The 20,737-nt window shown below is 34.9% G+C and overlaps 1 protein-coding gene across 11 annotated transcripts in view; it reads left to right on the top strand.

Moving 5' to 3' along the window:
• Positions 1–20,737, top strand: part of MCTP1 (multiple C2 and transmembrane domain containing 1) — a 774,261-nt gene that overhangs the window by 529,861 nt on the left and 223,663 nt on the right. For all 11 annotated transcript variants that reach the window (XM_056820811.1, XM_056820808.1, XM_056820812.1 and 8 more), the window contains 5 exons: positions 5,650–5,752; positions 7,491–7,593; positions 7,932–8,033; positions 8,531–8,605; positions 10,517–10,636. In XM_056820811.1, coding sequence (XP_056676789.1) covers positions 5,650–5,752; positions 7,491–7,593; positions 7,932–8,033; positions 8,531–8,605; positions 10,517–10,636 — 503 coding nt within the window. The remainder of the gene's footprint in view (positions 1–5,649; positions 5,753–7,490; positions 7,594–7,931; positions 8,034–8,530; positions 8,606–10,516; positions 10,637–20,737) is intronic.

The raw sequence follows: 20,737 nt of genomic DNA, 5'->3' as shown, positions 1-20,737 counted from the left end.
CAATTTCAAAACATTTTGTAGTTTACAAAGTACTTTTTCACAAGAACCTGTGAAGTACAAACACTATTGTCCCAGGCTTATATAGGAAGAAACTAAGACTCAGAGAGGTTGTCACAAAGCTGGTTAGTATCAGTGCCAAGATTAAAATTCAGGGCATTTGATTTCAAGTCTAGTGCTTCTTTTCTATCGTTCCATACTACTAGTTATAGTGAAAACTATAGATTTTATATTGGGAAAAATCAGCACACATTAAAAAACACAATGAATGGGTAGTTCAGAATAATTTGTATTAATTTTATTACCTTTATTTTAACCTAAACACTTAGAAAATGGTACTTTTTATTTCCGACTATAACATATTTTGAGCTTCCAAGAACTATGGTGCTTACAAGTAGTAAAGAAAATGTTTTCTATTGGCCACTTACAGCATGACAAGCACTCTCTCTGGGATTCCTCTTATGCATCAGGAATGTTGAATTCTAGTGTCATTGACTAAGGAAAATGGAGAGGCAGTGGTTTGAGATGATGCTTAAAGTGCCTTGTGGGTAGGTGTTTTTTTAAATAGTTTAATATTTTCATAACTACTGAAAGGAGTGATTTATTCAGTAATTTATTAAAGCAATCACTATTGCTGAGACACCATTAACTAAATAACCCTTCCCTCCATCAAAACAAAAGTGTAGTCTATTTTCCACATGATCTACATGAGTTTTAAACCTCATATTTTTAAAAAATTCTTTTATAAAAAAATTCTTTAATAAATTTTTCCAATTGTCAATATAATTTTAAATAATTGTTTCCTGATATTTTGCAATCCATGTTTTTTCCCTTCCTTTTACCCCTACCCAAACCCCAATGTGTCTGGTGATATTATATAGATTGTATATATGTTATCATACAATAAATATTTCCACATTCATCATATTATAAAAGAAGAAATCCTTCACATAGGAAATAAAGTGAAGAATAATATGCTTCAATTTGCATTCAGCATCCATTGGTCCCTCCTATGGCAGCGGATAGCCTTTTTCATTAAGAGTCTTTTGGAGTTGTCTTGGATCTTTATATTGCTCATAATAGTTAAGATATTCACAGCTGACCATCATACATTATTACTCTTACTGTATACAGTATTTTCCTGCTCACTTCACTTTGCATCATTTCATATAAGTCTTTTCAGATTTTTTGTGATCATCTTGTTTATCATTTCTTATTAATCATACACCACAACTTGTTCAGCCATTCTCTAGGTGATGGACATTCTTTTCAGTTTCCAGTTCTTTGCCACCACAAAAAGAACTGCTATAAAGATTTTTTTGTTTCCCCCTAACTTTAATCTTTTTTGAGATATTTCTTTATGAGTTAAGTCTTAAAAAGCCTTGACAAATACAAATGAGTACATTATTCTAAAGAATTTTTATAACAACAATATTTCTGCTAAAATACAATCCATACCTTCTTGCATTGTGATCTTATCAGAGAAATGAATGAAGTAAATTTTGCAAAGTTCCACTGATCAAATTCAGGAACTGAATACTACTATTGCGAATAAAACTAGATTTATAGAATCATAGATTGGTGTTAGAAAGGATTTTAGAAGTCATTTAATACCAATCCCTCATTTTATAGATGAGCAAACTGAGGCCCAGAGGAGTGAATTGCTTAAATTCATATAGGAAATCAGTTACAGAACTGAGATTTGAACCCAAGGCCTTAACTGCCAAGTCCCATGTTCTTTACACTGCAAACACACCACTTAAAGCATTCATCTCTTATACTCAGGAAGTCACATATATTTTATTTCTGAATCCATAGCTCATAGTTATCTTGTTCTTGAGCTTCAACAGTTAGTTGATAAAAGGGATAGATTCTGACTTTGAATTGAAATAAAACAAATGTAGAGGAGGAAATAAAAGTCAGTAGTAAAGGCCTGCACAGCTTGTGCTAAGTTCTGGGGATGCAAAAAGAAGAAAAAGACAGTCCCTTCCCTTAGAGTTTATAGTCTAATGTGGGAAACAATATGCAAACAAATATATATGATGTAAAGTATATATAGGATAAAAAGGAAATAATGAAGCAGGAAAACACTAGAATTAAGAGGGTTTGAGAAAGGTTCCCAGTAAAAGAGGGAATTTTACTAGGATTTAAAGGAAGCAAGGGAAGTCTGTAGTCAGAATGGAAAAGGGAGAGCATTCCAGTTTTGGGTGACAGCCAGAACAAATGCCAAGTAACGAGAGAAAGTATCTAGTTCATAGAATGGCCAGGAGGCCAGTTTCCCTGCATCAGAGTTGAGGAGTAAGGTAAAAGGAGACTGGAAAGGTAGGAGGGGGCTAAGTTATAAAGGGCTCTAGAAAATCAATTCAACAAATGTTTCTTATGATATGCAAAACCTGGGCATGTAAGGACAAAAAATAGAATAAAGAAAAGAATAACAATACCTGCCTTTAAGCAGTATCTCTTCTGTGGTTATCACAGTAAAGATTTGCTCTCTTAGTGTTCACTGAACATTCAGTTTTGGGGAAATGTGGAACTGGCCTGAGAAATGCATTCAAAAATGTTTAAATAACTATCATATAATAGTATAACACTTGGCTAAGATTTGAAGGAACTAAAAAGATAGATAAAATGATCTCTCCCCTCGGGGAGTTTACTGTTTAGGAGGAGGGCTAAGACATGTGCATAAATAATTATAATCTAAAACAGAATGTGTTAAATGGATACCAGATGGATGAGTAGGTTTTACAAGGGTTCATGGTAGGGAAGAGATCACTTCCTGCTGAGAATTTGGGGTAGGGATCAAGAAAAGCTTCGATTCCAAATATGGGAGGAGAACATTCTAATCCTGAAGAACAATGTGAAGGAAGGTTAGAAAGTGGATCAACTGGAGACATGTTTTGGGAGTCACAAGTACAGTGTCCTGCTTTCCTGGAATGAGAGAAAATTCTATACAGCTATGCTGACACGGGAATTTGGAGTTAAATGTCCAAGCTTTGAGCTTTATATTTTGTTTTCATGATCTTGGCACTTAAATTTCATGGGGAATAATTGAAATACATAGCACTATATGCTATAATCCATTATGATATTGTTCTTTATTTAATGAATGTGGAATTCTTTTTGTTGTTGTTGCTGTTTTAAATGCTATCTCCCATGGTATGACTTTTAGTAATACATAGAAACATGGCATGCTCACCTCATTTTCTGTTTCACTGATAAACATTCTTTATGCCACTTCTCCAGAGCAATTTTTATTTGATGAGTTGCAGTCTATTCATGCCCACCATGTGTCTCTCTCCTTTTTCCTTTGCAACATTACCTAGTACTTTCAGTCTTTGGAGACATTCAGTCTCAGCAGAAGTATAACAATTTTTTTTTAAGAGCAAAAACAACTCGGAGTTAGAGGAGGATGTCATTAAAGGACAAAATCCAAGCAGCCCCTTCACTTCTAGCTTTTCATTTCTGGTCCAACTTATCCTTTTCAATATATCTATGCTGATGAATCAAATTTATGGAATATCTAATTTCATATCTTGGACTGGAATATAGAAATTCCTCATTAACTTGGTTCTTCCTTAGTAGACTACCTAGGTGTTTCGGGTGACTATTGGCTTGGTATCAGTCTTGCAGGGCTTGATTCAACATGTATAATGTCATTTTCAAATAGGAATATCTGGAGGACCTCCCCATCTCCTCCCATTTATACTCTATGTTGCATATCTTTCAGGATAATAGCAACCTCCTTGGGGAAGTCAATTACTCCCTTTTATAGAGCCGCAAACTCAGATCAAGACCAATTATTTGAGGTCATCCAGATCAACTCCCTCATTTTGCAGATCAAGAAACTGAGGCTCAGAGAATTTAATGATCTGCATATGTAGGGTCCCTTAATGTGACATAGGTGATCCTTAGCAGGTCATTAATTTCTCTGATTGGTAAAGCCATAATTTGAACCCAAATCTTATGACTTCAAACCAACCAGCATCCTTTCCTCTGCTGCTGTTTGTACCTCCCTTGTTATTAATACATATTTCTGTACTTATCTCTTTCAAGAAAACTTGCATGATTTTGACATACACATGAAAGATACCTTATTAGTAGAACAAGCTATTAAGGTGTTTTGTTTCACCAAAACAAATGTTTTTTATAGTCAAAAACAATAAACACTGTGGGACCTTTTTATTGTATAGTCTTTCCAGTCAGTTGTATGATTGTAAAGATTTTATTTGCTGTTGAATATCACTTGCAAAAGCCTATTTATTCCCTTCTTATATCTTCATCAAAGATGCCCTTGGTATGTACATGTTAATTATTTTCATTAAAAGATTGTAGAAATAGGAAAAAGAGGCCTTAAAGATACACAGCATAATCCTTAATAAATTGTTTTCTTAAAGCATATGGAGACCACTGAACTAGCAAACACAAAAACTCTCTTTTCTATGTTTCAAAATGAAAAAATAAATGAAAGTGGAGTATAAGTTTATATAGTTTCTTTGAAGAATTGGCCCATGGAAGGTAAATATAGCTTTTGCACAGTTATGCATTGCTTTTCTTTCAGTAATAATGAATTCATTCCTATTAAAATTTAATTGAAAAGCTTTGATGATATTTAAGCTTTCATAGAAATGTAAACCACTGTGACTGCAATTCACAATGCATTTAAAACAATTATTCTTTATCATTAAAGTTAATAATATGCACATTAACCTCTTATGTAGTCTAAATCAATATTGTAGTTTAGAAGATATGACCTCTGCACAGCTTTGTCTAAATATTGATTTCATTGTCATTTGTATAAGGTATCAAACAAATTACATGCCGTACTAATATCATTAATGCTGCCCCATGGAGCCTTTGAATTTGTGGGTTCTTATAATACATGACATTACATTACAAAAAAATATTGAGGATATCATGGAAAATAATCGCTGAATGAGCTAGATCCTACTTTGACAGAGTCACTATATGCAGTCCAGAATTTTCAAACCCTTTGCCCTGGGTAGACAGACAAATTTACTGCTCTTTAACATGCATATTAGTTGTCAAGGCTACATTTCATGTGGCAGAATTTCTCTGGTTTACTGTCCTATACAAATAGAATGAGAGAACCGAGTTAAAACAACCCTTAGAAAACACATCTATATGTATTATATATGCACACACATAAAGAGATAGAAATGCATATGTGTGTATATATATAATTAGCATATAGCATTGCAGTTTTCTTCTAATTTGTTTAGAAATTTTTGCTTCATTAATTATTGATCAAATGAATCAAAAGCTTCATGCATGATGACAAAATACTTTTTAAATGATCATTCTAGAAATAATAAATGTTTAGTGATTGACAAAGAATACCTTTTCCCCATATAACTGGCATTTATGTAAAAAAATAATCTAAATTAAAAGCCTAGCTATATAATTAGCTCACCATTTTCTCTCAGTTTCTACATTTCCAATGAATCAAAATGATTATTACAGTCATCTAATTATATTTAAACAGCATCAACAAAATAAAAGTAGTGTTGACTTTTTAATCCTTAAGAACTCATTCCATGGGATAGAAGCCAATAGCTAAAGATTTTCACTGTGTCAGCTGAAGTCATTTTTATTCTAACCCTTTTCATCTGAAATCCCAATCTTTCTTTGCAGGTAAAAGTGACCCGTTTTGCGTAGTAGAACTGAACAATGATAGATTACTGACACACACTGTCTACAAAAATCTCAACCCTGAATGGAACAAAGTCTTTACATTGTAAGTTTGACTACTTCTTTGAAGAGTTGAAAATATTTGGAAAAATATGTTTAAAATTGTAACATTTTCCCCCAAGCCTCTTTTCATTGGTTCTTCCATTTGACTAAATTGACTTCCAAAGACAGTATCCTATATGAAAAGTCTGTTCCTTCTTAATAGGAAAGAGGATGGAGGTTTTCATCACTTGGTGTTTTCAGATGATTAAAAAAAATTAAATTCAACTCAGAGGTTTTCTCCCCTTAAATGAATCACTATATTACTACTTCTTTTATCCTTGCTATTGAAATTTTCTCCAGTTGCATTGACACCAAGGCAGACAAAGCCCTATTTGTTCTGTTACTAAAATCAGGGGGAAAAAACTCAATCAAGAACCCTGCAGATGCTCTAGTTTTAGTGTTTCTTTTTAGCTCAATAAGAATATTAAGTATTGTCCTTCATCCCTAAACATCCTTTGATTAATTTCTCTATTGTTTTAAAACTTTTAAATCTTTAGAATCAAACCAGAATACCCTGAATATTCTGTAGCATCCTTAGAGCTCTACCCTTTTCATATTGGGGGCTGAGTAATGAAGTCTAAACAAAAGAAAACTCTCTCAACAGTTGTCCTGTTCATGAGGTTTTTGTCATGGTTTCAGTCTGTGTCGATGAAGAAACATGCCAAATTCTTCATTAATTTGTTTTCTTGTATCTTCTCAGAGTTTGTAGCTAAAGATTCAGCTAGCTAAATGATTCTCTTTAAAGAATTCCACATTTTTATGAGACCAAAGGCTAGTCTGGAAAGCAGCACTTTTAAGATGGTTGTGGAGAGCGTTTGTCTCTGGCATGCATAATTGTATGAATCGGTTTGATTATTATCAGATCCATTAATTGATTGTCCCCTGATAAAGCCTCTTCTCACATGTGGTTGTGATTTTTCTCTAATGAATATATTCATTTTTGTTTTCCCTTAATTCATGTTTTCTTGGTAAGCAGTTTGATCAAAGAATAAGTGCTGTCAACAATTTGCTTTTATTTTTCCAAAAACAAAAATATGAGGAGCTCACACAGTCTCTTACAACATATGTCATCTGCAGAGCATAATGGAACACTACTTAGTTTCTAAATCCCAGGACAGTAGTGTAGCTATACAAGAAATAGTTTGTGCTTCCTTCCTTTGCAGGAAGAGTTTCCTGTTTTATACTGAATTTAAGTTTCCAGTTTGAAAAAGACATTTAACCAAAAAGGATCTTTTAGTATTAAGAGCAATCCTTATGACATTTAACTGTATTATCTTGCAGGCATTAATTGTACAAGTAAATTCATTTCATAAGCCATCAAACTTATTGGAGTTTGTGCTCCAAGGCTGAGTAATATAGGCAGTGAGAGGAAATGGGAAAACAGAGGAAAGCTGTTTGGGGAGAAATATTATTCCTTTAGTTAGTGATGATCTTTAAAATAACCTATTCTGATCATTGATCAGGTGGATAACTTCAGAAATAATTCTATTTTGGCTCCTTAAAGATGGTGACATTCCCTGGTAACAGACTCATAAATTGCAGTCTATTCAGATGCATTATGGGAGATTCTGGTTTACAGGGTGTCGTCCTCTCCCTTTTCTGTGTATACACTCTCCCGTTTCTGTGTATGCACACCAACATAGAAAATCAGTGGGGGACAGCTGACTTTTCAAAATCCCTTTTTGTCCTTGTTAACCACTAATGAAGGCATTTTTTTCTGCCTATGTTCATTTTAAATATAGCAATATTAAAGATATCCATTCAGTACTTGAAGTGACGGTTTATGATGAAGATCGGGATCGAAGTGCTGACTTCCTGGGCAAAGTTGCAATACCATTGCTGACTGTAAGTCTCATCTACCTGACACCCTGCGCTGTGATTGCTTTTGCTCAAGGAAAAAAAGGGGAGAAAAAACCCTCAGCCCCGTGTCTGTCATTTCTCAACCAAGGTCTGTAATAAGAACACTAAAAATTTTAACATACTCAGTTCACGGCCATGTTGAATCCCATGATAGTTAATTTTTCCTGACAGACTTGATCCTGGTAATGAACAGGTACTTGTCAGAATTGCCACAGTTGTTTTGGGTTCTCTGTCAGTTTCAGCAGCTGGGGGTCAAAGGTCAGTGAGGGAGTGTATTCAGTGGAGACCTCGAGACAGACGGCTGTCATGTCCTTTTCCCGCAGATTCAAAATGGTGAACAGAAAGCCTACGTCTTGAAAAACAAGCAGCTGACAGGGCCAACAAAGGGGGTCATCTATCTTGAAATAGATGTGATTTTTAATGCTGTAAGTCTTAACTTTGGCTTTTTTGTACTGCTAAAGAGTTCAGTTTCATGAAAGCTTTTGTTCCTGATTTGTAGAGAATTTCTGTCATTCTTCATTCTCTCTAAACCTTGATGTATACTGGAGAATACTCCTCTGCCTCTGCATGGCACACCCACTCTTCCTATTACTATGCGGTGGCAGCCACGGCAGCCAGCGGCAGCGCGGTCCATCCAGGGGGCTGGGGGCTGCTTCTGCTGCTGCTGCTGCTACTGCTGCTGCTGCTGCTGCTGCTGCTGCTGCCTTGTCTGCTGCTGCTGAGGCTGGAGCAGCAGCAGCCCTTGCTGCTGCTGATGTAAGAGACTGAAGCTCATGCATGGGGAACTTTAGAAATTTATATTTTATGAGCATGGCAGCCAAGACTTTGAAACTTGGGGGATTATGGCAAATGGAACTATATGTAACTAGTAAACATTAGTAACAGAGAAATCCATAACATAGACACATATTTTGATATATAGGTGAAAGCCAGCATCCGAACATTAATTCCCAAAGAGCAGAAGTACATTGAAGAGGAAAACAGACTCTCTAAACAGGTAAAAACAAAACAAAACAAAAAAATAAAATAAAAAAAGATTAAACCCTTCAGGAAAACCTGTTGCAAAACTATTTCAAATAAACTTTGGAGCTGGGGGAAAATAGATTCAAATCATTGAATCATGTGGAAATGTTGAGAGTCCTTCAGAAAAATCCAGGGAAAACCAGTGGGAGGTGGGAGTGGGGGGAGGTACTGTACATTCCTAATATGTGTTCAGATGTTGTAGGGGGGGAAATGATCATTTTAACATAAAACGCATTTTTTGGTTTCCATGAAAAATGTAAATGAATATACCCCAAATTGAGTTCATATGTATGTACAATCCATCCACAGGTGCAATGCAGGTGTATGTAAATTGCACCTAGTAAAAGTTTTTTTTTTTCTTTTAAACCTGATGAGTGACGATTCCATATTTTTATGGGTAAGAAGGTTGTCATCTTGCTGTTAATCAGGCTTTAACTGTGATGTCACTTTCAAAGCAAATACATTCAATTTTCTTTAGCTAAGGCCACTGAGTACAATAATTCTGATTTTTCATCAGATGACGAAAATGCTTGTCATTTTAAAATAGGTCTATTACCAAATTAAAATGAAGAAAAATTGCAATTACCTCCTATTTTTAAATGTTTGCATTCAAATGAATTCTTTTTAGTTTGACTATAAAATTTTGCTAGGTCTATTTTTTGTTTTGTTATCTGTTAATTTTTTTTAAATGAATCTGTGCTTTTTAACATTTTCAATCCTTTTTGGATGCCAGGAATCCAATCAGTCTGAATGATAATGAGCCACCATGCTCTTTGATATGATTCAAAGCATCAAAATAATGGATCAATTATAAATGCATTTTCTTATTTCATTTTAGAGTCTCCATGTTGCACTTCAGAGTTAGAGGAAAATCACTTCTTAGAGAGTCTATCAGTAGGGCCAGACAGTAAAAACAATCCAAAATGCTTTATTTAATTGAGATTATGAGTTCTTTTTCAAAACCTGTTAGTACACAAACTGAAATAAACTCAGAATACATGGATGCATTTGTAAATGATGATCACAGTAAATTTTACCAGCTACTTCAAGTCTTAGACATGTCAGTTGGCATTAGAATATACTTTAATTTAGAGGAAAAGGCACTTAAAATTTAACCTGCAGAGCTAAACTGAATGATTGATGTAGTAATATCATTACAAATATTTCCAATGATTCAGCAAGCCGTACTTCTCACAATTGTGTTTTATGACAGTGTTAAAATAGAGCTGAAAGGAAATGATTCACTCCTCTATGGTTGGGGGAGAAGATGTACTTTCAGACATTTAAAAGAGAATACTCTTTCCCTAATTTTTCAACTCTGAGTGAGAAAATCATCTTACAATTTATACTGATGAGATTTGCAGTGACCCGAATGATAGTCCAGGGCATATCAGGAAAAAAAAAACAATTCAAATATAGAGGTGCAAAATTGTATATGGGTTTGTTAGAGATAGCATTTACAAGGTTTTTGTATTAGGTCCTCAGAGAGAAACCTCAAAATAGTGCATTTCACTGTAAAATCTCTTAATGGTGATATGACAATCTTAAAATTTATTTAGTATTTTTAAATGACATTTCATCTTTTGCTATATCAAATAGTGCTTGAGTCAAGAATTTTACTTCTCGGTGATTATTTGACCCTACGAGTAGCCTAACATCCAAATAGGGATTTTCAGAGTATTTTATTATTATTAGAATTCTGTGTAACAATTTATTTTTTAAAAACTTGGCTTTGGCATCTTTTCTTTTGACAAGTAAGCAAAGCCACTTGACGTGTCCTTTTTATTGACTCACTTTTCCCATTCATATTTTTAAGCAAAATGAGGTGGAAGAGGATTAGGTGGAAGCCTGGTTAATTCTGACACTGTTTTCATCTTCCTCACAGCTGCTGCTCAGAAACTTTATCCGGATGAAGCGCTGTGTCATGGTGCTGGTAAATGCTGCCTACTACATTAACAGTTGCTTTGATTGGGATTCACCCCCAAGGAGCCTCGCTGCTTTCGTGGTATGATCGCACTGGACTGTTTTCCATGGTTATTCACTGCATTTGGCAATAATAGCTACATGGTCCTACGACCATACTGACAGTCATGTCAGTGTTGCCATTTAAAAATACCTATCTTTAAGACTTGGCCAGAAAATTTTTTGTGGGACAGACCCCGATGGATGGTGTTATATCTAAGCCCAAGAATGCTTGCCCCTCACTCAAATATCCAGAAATAAGACATCTTAGCAACTTTTTTTATTATCTGAGTGACAAATAAAGTAAAAAAGAAGATATACTATCCATATTGCACAATTCCAATGTGCACTAGCATAGCTAAGAGAAGCCCCTGGTGCTGAGATTTTTAATAAATCTGACAATGTATGCTTTGATTTTATTTCTTTCCATTATTTGCCTTTTTAAAAAGAGTATAACACCACTGGGAATGCTATTTTTGTGATTTGAAAAAAATGTGAATCAATGGGAAATTGATGTGACCTATTTAAGAGAAATGTTATTATTTCTGAAGTGTCAGGTTTAAAAAAAAACAGCAAGAGAGGATGTAATAGATCAGAATAGCTCCCCTAAAATTGTCCATCCTATAGTCTTTTACTTCAGTTACTTAAAAAGAGCTGATGAAAACCGTCACAGAGCCAGAGAATTCTAGATTCAGGATGCCTGACCCCCTGCTTTAAGTGGGACTTGGGAGAGGAATGTTCTTTGTGTTTATTCACGATTTGTGAATGAGGCAGATTTTAAAGTTTCAATGTACCACTCCTTTTTAAAATCCCTAAATTATATTTTCACATTGTGATGATATAAATGAAAGTACTTCCAATGTTCTTGAATTCTTGATTTGGTAGACTGTGGATTTTATTAGGATTATTCTTGAAAATTTCTCTAATTATAGTAACAAATGGAAATGTTAGTATTACCATTCAAATTAATGTGGGCACATCTTTTTTAGTAATTTGTTGTCTGTTCCCCAGTCTTTGTATAGAACTTTCTTTAATGTCTGGGCCCTTGGAACAAAGGGTATCTCCCTTTGTGTTGCAAGTTACCAGAAAGTGAGGTTGCCTGTTTCCCATTGACATATTTCTGCCACCATAAGGAAAGCGACTGCTGTCATCATGAAGTTTTAACATAGCAGATTCTGTGGGAGCGGAAATAGTTTAATCTAACAAACAAGCATGGTGTTGTTACTTTCCGCAGAGGCTTTTCAATAGTAGCATTGCACTAGCCAGGTTGGTGAGTGTTGGAGAAGACAAAACACTAGCTGAAGTTTGCCTCTTTCTAGGAGGGGTGAGTGGTAATTTGAGAAATAGAGAATGACTTTTTTATTTGTTTGTTTGTTTGTTTGTTGAATACTTGCTGTCATCACTCATGGTTCTCCTAGAGACCTGTGACTCATGAGCAAATATCAGTCTGCAGCACTGGGGCTTCCATCTTTGATTCACTCCTTGTAAGAGAGAACAGAAAAATGATTATGAATGATACAACTACACAAAACACAACTACTCCTAAGCCATTTGTTTAGCAATATATTAGGTCATTCTGAATACTGTGATTTCTCAAGTGAGCTTTTTTTTTTTAATTCCATGCATAAGCTTTGCAACTAGCTCACAGAGTTCTCTCTCACATAAAGTGAGTTCAAAATAGCAGCCAGATTTCTAAACTCTCATTAAGAGCCTGCAAGCAGAATCTTGTAGGGGACTCCCATGAGACTGCTAAGACACTCCTAAGGTGTTGTTTCTTAACTGATCTCATTGGAAGATAATCAAATCTTACTTTTTTTTATTAGTCATACAAGAAGAACCTATTTCTTAGGAAATCCTTTCGTGTTAGTTCAACCCCTTAGAACACAGCCCCATGACCGAAAGTAGGTGAAAGTAAAATATGCATGGTATTATGGAAAGGGTGCTAAATTTGGAGTCAAAGGATTTGGGTTCAAATTCTAGCTCTACTACTTCCTGTTTTTATGGATTGGGGCATATCACATATTTTCTAGGCCACCATTAAGGTCTCTTCCAACTCTCAATCTGTGATCTTATGAAAATTTGTATCTTTATGCCCAAATAACTATCACAAAGACCCCCTTCTAAAGTCAAGAATTTAGACCCTTATTCATCCATTAATTTATTGAATCTTATTTATCATATTATTCCTAAAAATATTTGGTCATCTGCATTCTCAGAGAAGAGCAGATACCTGGCAAAAAAGAATAAAAGGAAGATAGAGTGAGGTCATTTGATAAGAGTGGGAAATTTTAAAACTGGCAACAAGAGAGGGAACAGGAAAAAAAACAAAATAAAAAAACAGATTGATCACAATGATGATTTTGAGTAATTAAGAAAGATTAAATTATGTTCAATATCATCTGTTTAAAAAAGGTGGCAGAATGTATCTTACATTTTAGAAAGAAAAGGTTTCCACAAAAATAGATATTGATGTCCATCTACAGATATTGTTTGATGATAAGCCTACAGTTTATTATCAAACAATTAATACATCATAACTTACAACTTGATGTTTTCCATTCATAATAATGTTTTCAATGGTCTGTCAATCAGATCTTTTTAAGACCATCAGGTTGAAATCTGACAACACAAGCTGTTGTTGGACTCCGGAATTGGTTGTATTTTTTCTTCTTAAAATAATTGTTTTATGTTATAAATGCTGTAACAATTCAACAAAGGAAACTGGTCCTTTCAAATCATCTTTTTTAAACTCTCTTGTTAGCAAGTAATGTGGATAAGTAAAAATGAAACTTTTTAAACCTTTGTAACCAGGGCCTTAAAAAAAAAAGTTATTGAACCTTGAAGGGAAGTTGCTTTCCATTAGAAGAAGTATATGAATAGTACACCATTTTTAGAAGGACACATTGTTCCCATTGTCCTCTTTAGTGGCATTACAATTCAGTTATAATTATGTTGTTTCCATTTGTACCACTTTTCTAAAAGTATTGCTGTTACCTCTCAAAACACATTTATACTATTATCATAACTAGTTCTAGGTCCAAGATCAGTGAATTTCCCTGAGAGATGTATCCAAATTCCATATACTTTTAATCTCCTCTTTCCATTTTTACTATGAATGAAAACAAAATGGAAAAATACTGGCATGTTCCCCAATTGTATTAAGTGAAAATATGAAGAAATATACAATTTCTTTAGCACCACTTATTCTGTATAGAGACAAATCAGTATGGGTTAATAGTTGCAGGTTGGATTGGATGGGATGCAAAAAACTAAAATAAAACAGAATTCTTTGCCATGAATTCCCTTGTTTTTTTGTTTTCAGGGTTTTTTTTTTTTGTGGGCTATGAAAGATGTTTTAGCACAATTTTGAGATCTTTTAAAAAAAAATGTGTTGCTATTATTAATCATCAAAAATTATACCACAAAATTGAGATAGTGCAGAAGAGAGAGGGCTCTTCTTTTGGACTAGGCCTATTGTAGCTGTGGCTCCTAAATTGGGCCTAATTTTCATCAAGCTCTTGACCAGACATTTGTGTTCTTATGAATGTCAGTGGGTGCAACATGGGAAAAAAAAATACATAGTCTCTCTCTTTCCAGGACTGTCATCTCTCACTATAATGAGCACAGAAATAATTGGACAACTGAGCTATCAGTAAAAGGACACACTTCAGTGTGCGTCAAAGAATTATTTTACAGGACAAACTTTAATCTTTAAATGTGATTGTAGATAATTTGTGGTACCATCTGTCCATTTGGAATTGTTTTAGCCTTTTCCGTCGTTATACAGTAAGTGCCGCTGTGTTTAACATTAACATTTGATATTTTACACATTTAATTTCTGTTCTGCTGTGTGGTCCTTGGGGAACAGAGCTCTAGTGCTACACGAGAGAGACAAAGTATTGATCAGTTAACATTTCAGCTACATTTATGTATGTCGCAAAATTAATGAAAATGCCAGACAAAAATGTCAGAGTGCACAAAAAGGTAGAATTTAAATTTGGTAGTTTAATGAAAAGTTTAAGCTGTGCATTATCAAAAATGTCCTTTTGCCTTTAAAGTATAATTCGTGAGAGAATAACTAAAGGGAGCCACATATTTTACTTAGAGGAACAATGAACTTGAATTATGAAGGAATGGCTAATCTTCAAGCATCCTGTGTTCCCAAACTGCCTTTAGAAAGCACTTTAATTGCCTGATGGATATTTAACTGTTACTCATAAAATAAATTTGTTTTCTTTCTCATTTGGAGGACAGTTGCTATCAACCCTCTTCTCCCAGAGAGAATCAAAGACAGATTTTGTGAGCCAACATCCCTTTCTTTCCCTATTCTTTTCCTGCCATCCACATGCTTCTTTTGTTTAGAAAGAGAGACTTGTGTTCTCCCCACCCCCACCCCAGGCTATGATTAAAAGAGTTATACCACTGTGTTTCATCAACCTCCTCCCTCCAGGTTGTATTAATGGTCCATCTTGCCTTCAGTCTCATGTCCCTTTCATTCATTCCATGTTTTCAAGAAAGCAAACGCATACTAACAAAATGGATTCTATGAAGGAATGGTTACTCATGGAAGGAACCCATTAGCCAACAGGAGGAAGATGGAAAATGAGGCGTACAGATTACATGATATGGTTTAATGTGGGCAAATAGCACTTATCAAAAGGAATGGAAAACAAAAAGATGATGTTAAGCTGTAGTGATTCAATGTTCTGCACACAGTAGTCAAAGAGTTAATGATTCCTGAATGAATAAATTAATGACTAGGTATTAGGAGAAACCTCAGGTGTCATTCCATAGCTTTTATGGCTCTTAGTATTTTTGAATACCATTTAAGTTCAAGATCTGATTTGAAGAGTGTAACTTTAGAAGGAATATAAATGTAGAAAACACATGCATGTCTATGTAACTTGCCTTTATCCCTTGGCTTTCTTCTTGAGTAAGAATGAGTAAGATGTGGTTATGGTCTGAAGAAATTGAAGGTCAGTTTAAGTTTTCATTGTAAATTTCTATTTTTTACATTAAGGGACCTATCAATAGCTTTAAATCACACCAGCAAAAAAATATAGTTCACACTTGTGGCAGCTTGTAAGCAGCTTTCTGGTTTTTATAAAAAGTGTTATTTTAGTTATTATTTTTATTTTATGGTTCTGGCAGAAAAGGTGAAAATGTTCAAAATTATATTTTCTCACTTTTTTATACAAATGCTGATAAAGAAGGACACCAAGAACCATATGCCCAACCAATGCTAAAGCAGAACTGTATTGAATTTTTCTCTCTTTATGCTTTAGGCTTTTTCAGTATCATCACCCACCCATTGCCAAAAGGAAAAAAAAACAAAAACTTAATGATTTCTTCTCTAATACCGTCTCTACCGATTCATTTTCTTCTCCCTAATAAAATTTTAGTTACTTTCTTAATTACTTTCTTTTTTATTTTATTTTTTTAAACCTTTACCTTCTGTCTTACAGTGTATTGGTTCCAAGGCAGAAGAGTGGTAAAGACTAGGAAATGGGGGTTAAGTGACTTGCCCAGGGTCACACAGCTGGGAAGTGTCTGAGGTCAGATTTGAACCTAAGACTTCCCATCTCTAAGCCTGGCTCTCAATCCACTGAGCTACCCAGCTTCCCCTCTTAATTACTTTCTTAAAAGCAAAACTATTTAAATTCTTCTGCTATTGTGACAAAATACATGGAATTCTATATTTACAAAGGATGATGATGATAATGATAGCTAGATTTGATATAGTGCTTTAAGGTTTGCAAAACATTTCACATATCTTATTGTATACAATATATATATACAACAACCCTAAGAATGTGATGCTATTATTATGCCTATTTTATAGTTTGGGAAAGTGAAGCTGAAAGTGGTTATGTGACTTGGCTAATATCTCAAAGCTACTAAATATCTAATACAAGATTTGAACTTAGACTTTCTTGACTATAAGCCAAGAATTCTTTGTGCTACATCATGTCTTCAGTCATCTCAATCATGGCTGACTCTTTGTGACCCTGTGGAGTCTGCTTGGCAAAGATAGTGAAGTGGTTTATAGCTTATTTTCCAGATGGGGAAACTGAGGCAAACAGGATCAAGTGACTTGTCCTGGGTCATATAGGTGGTAAATGTCTGAGAGCAGATTTGAACTCAGAAAGACATTCTTCCTAACTTCAGGCACAGAATTCTATTCACGGCACCACCTAATTGCATGCTAGCCTTGGTGGTGAACCTATGGCATGTGTGCCAGAGGGGATACTCAGAGCCCTCTCTGTAGGTGCATATGCCATCACTACAGCACAGAGTTCATTACTAGAAAACCAGAAGGATGAGGGGCTGGGTCGTAAAGATTAAAATTAGTCTCAATAATAAAAATATTATATTTTAGGAGATTTTTTTTCATGATCATTAGAAATCAAGGAATATAGTGGATATAAAACAAAAACCATGTGCCTATGGCTGATTAGCTCATTTAAAAATCCCCACTCTTAGCTTACCAGTGCCACCACACTTGCTACATCATACCCAAAGAGAGAGAGGGGCAGGCCCACCCACTCAATATTTATCCCCTGTCTACAGGAAGTACCTAAGGTCAGGGAGTCAGTGGGATCCCAGGAAATGTACTTCATTTTTAGGGTAACAGATTTTCAATTATACATTTCCCCCTGAAATTTGTGGAAGACTAGTCTCTCCAATGGATCATGTAAACATAACCAACTTTTAATTTACAATAATTTGAGAATAAAAGAAAAAAGAGCAAACCCATGATTGCTAGGTACATTGACAAAAAGCCAAAAAAAAAAAAGCCAAAAAGGGGGCAGTCCCCTTCAGCATAAAAGTATGCATTCAAATGCACACAGTTCAAATCACCACTTCCCAAAGTTCACTCAGGGTCTTCTTATGCATAGTGTGGTGTGTGGAGGCATCTTCATGGTGCCTTCTCCAAACAGTTCACTTTATGGATTCGGAGAGGTAGCATGTTTCTTATCCCAAAATTACTCTCAAAAAGAATTTAAACTTTGCCTTTTAGAATAATTATACATTCCCCCCCTGAAGAGGCTGTTGAAAAACACAGGGATCACTTATGGATGCATGGCTGAGTTATGAGATGTATGAATCAATTATCAAAAGAAAAAAAACAAAGACATAAAAGAAAAACAAATGGAAGAAAAAGTAAACTTTTTGGGGAGAAAGAAAAAATTCAAAACCAGAATCAAAATATCAAAAAATCTATGTACATAAAATTTTGAGTAAACAAGAATAAATTCATAATAGGCCCTTGTATTTTGGGTTCAATTTAATAATTTCTATCACACAAGTCTGTAGGACAAAATGCAGTAATATTTTACTTACCCATTTGTAGCCAAGACTACAGGAAGTTGCCATACTATAAGAGAGAAAAGGGACTAGATCATAGGAGCAAATGGGAGCCAGGATGGAGCCAGAATAATGTGTCATGTATTTGATTTAGAGTGTGTAGTTCAAAGAAGTCCTGCATTTAACACATGTTAAACAGTCACAACCTCGAGTCTCACACATGATCAAGTCCTTCAGCTCTTTGTGCAGATTATCATCAATCCATGTAGGATTGGTTTGGTCTCTTTGACCTTGTGCTTGATCGCCACTATGCAAGTGGCTGTGTGCCTCTTTGGTACTGTGCAATGGCTCTTTTTGTATTTCCTTCTCCTGGGAGCAGACAGAATCATTAAGCAAAGTTCCATAATTATTTATCAATAAATGGCAGGTTTCCATAGTCTAAAGCTTTTGGGTATGTATTAATATTATAGAAAATGTATATTTTAACTTATATTACTGCAAGATGAAAAGAGTTAAAGAAAATCTCAATACTGGTGACATATGCTTTAAATACAAAAAGGAGAGAAAAAATAAAACTGAACTAGTATATTGCACATGCAAGCAAAAACAATAATAAAAGAATTTTAAAAATCAAAAATATATAGCTTACAATCATTAACACACTGTGTCAACTAAGGAAAGGTAGAATACAAATGTTTCTCACCAAAAATGAGGTCCATTTCCTCTTCAAACTTATCCATGATCCACTAACAGATTTTTATAAAGAACAGTGGTACAACAAGTAATGCACATCTAAAAAGTATCAAAATCCCCCTAAAATAGCCCATTTAATGACAATAGCAAACAAACCTACCATCATTATTTTATATGACTCTGCTGTATGACATTTTAAAAAACCTTAGAAGCTAATGGATATTTGTCACAAGGTTTTCAGGGGTAGCAATGTTTCAACCTTGGCTGAGATATTTTTTAAAAATCTATAATTGCCATCATTATAAAATGTGGCTGAGGATTATAGAAAAAAAAACAAACTTTTATACTGTTGATGTTGGGTCTAAAAATGTCATCAAGAATCTAGATCATTCTGGTGGAAGGATATGCTGACTGAAGAGTTATAAATGAGAGATGCTCCCACTTCGGAACCATCCAGTACCATGCTCTTGGATCAACTTCTCAGCTTCTTTGCTATAAGACTGTTATGTACCATCCATTCACATTTTTACAAATGTGGGAGGTGGTGATTATCATTGTACTTTACTTCAGCTACTAAAATGGACCCTTTACTTCTTCTTACAAATAACTCAGAGGCAGGCAAAATGATCAGTCAGAGTTGTTGAAAAAATCTAAAAAACATATCTAAAGACTTCTTAAAATCAATTTAAGATATTTAGCTCATTAAATTTTCCAAAGGTTGTTATACAATTGTAACCAGTTTTGATGAAGTCCATCTATCCTCTATATGGCAATTTACAAAGCCAAAATGGAAGAAAAAGCTGTTGTTGTTTTTTTTAATTCAATAAATATTGATTCATATTGATTCAATAAATATTATTCAATAGTATTTGTTCAGTATAGTTATAGGGGAAAGGTAACAGAATATAACTAATAGTTAAAACACAGTAGATTAAAATGATTCAATGTAGCAGAATGGTATTGATCAGATTAATATATGAACTTAAAACAAAATTAAATCTAAAACAAGACAATTAGCAAAATACAATAAAATACAGAGACTTTCATAAAACAATGGAGTCTGAAAAGACTTAAAATTTTCACCTCCAATCTCTTTACAGTTCCTTCCCTGGTATCTTCCATAGTGAGGGAGAACATGGGTTTGAGGAATCCCAAACTGGATGAATCTTAGAGACTGGGCAGGCCCAAATGGCAAAGGGTTGTAGGGAGATGAATTTCTCCCCTGAATCTCAGGCAAGATAAGTGAAAGGATCAGTGCAGTCATGAGAGGGAGAAGCTGTTTGAAATAGGCAAGGTACTGCTCTTTCATAGAGTACATCATGCTTGTAATTTTTTTTTAAATATATTTTATTTGATCATTTCCAAGCATTATTCGTTAAAGACATAGATCATTTTCTTTTCCTCCCCCCCCACCCCCCATAGCCGACGCATAAGTCCACTGGGCATTATGCTTGTAATTTTTACTTCCTGTTTGGAAGAGTAAAAGCTTCTTCCCTTCCCCATCCCCCCTGAGGAAAAATGCTAGGGAGCAGTTTGGTTCCCCAGCCACCTGGAGAGGGAGTTAGGAAACTAATCATTGCTTAAGGAAAATACACCCTAGTTTTTACCAGTTGCCCTGAGAGGTATGCTCCAAGTTTGTGAGTTCCAAAGATACAGCAGCAGCTACCACCAGAAATGAAGTCGGGGCTAGGACCAAAGCCAGAGCAGGAACAGGAGCAGGATAGGCAGCAGTAACCAAAGGCAGGGGAGAGGAATGAGGAACATGAACACAGGCTCAAGCAGATGGGCAAGAGTCCTCAAACTGAAAACAGCCAGGCCTGTAGGGCGGATAACCAGGCAAAAAGTAGGGACTGAAGAAGTAAGGCAGCAGCTTCAGAGTTCTCTCAGGGTTTCGGTGAGTGGGTGGGTGGGTGGGGTGGGCAAAAAGCCTTGGCAGGAGAAATGTGGCTTAAAAATTTATCCAGGCTATCTTAAAAAAATTGAGAGTTTTTCTCATCCCTTTGTGGTTGCCATCACTGCAAAAATTGATAATAGTCTCAATAATAAAATTATGATATTTTAGGAGATTTTTTCATGATCATTAGAAATCAAAGAATAAAGAGGATACAAAATGAAGACCACGTGCCTATGGCCGATTAGCCCC

The sequence above is a fragment of the Monodelphis domestica genome, chromosome 3 (assembly GCF_027887165.1).
Source record: "Monodelphis domestica isolate mMonDom1 chromosome 3, mMonDom1.pri, whole genome shotgun sequence".
Classification (NCBI taxonomy): Eukaryota; Metazoa; Chordata; class Mammalia; order Didelphimorphia; family Didelphidae; genus Monodelphis; species Monodelphis domestica.
Note: the sequence above shows the minus strand (reverse complement) of the source record. Positions and strands in the feature narration are given on the sequence as shown.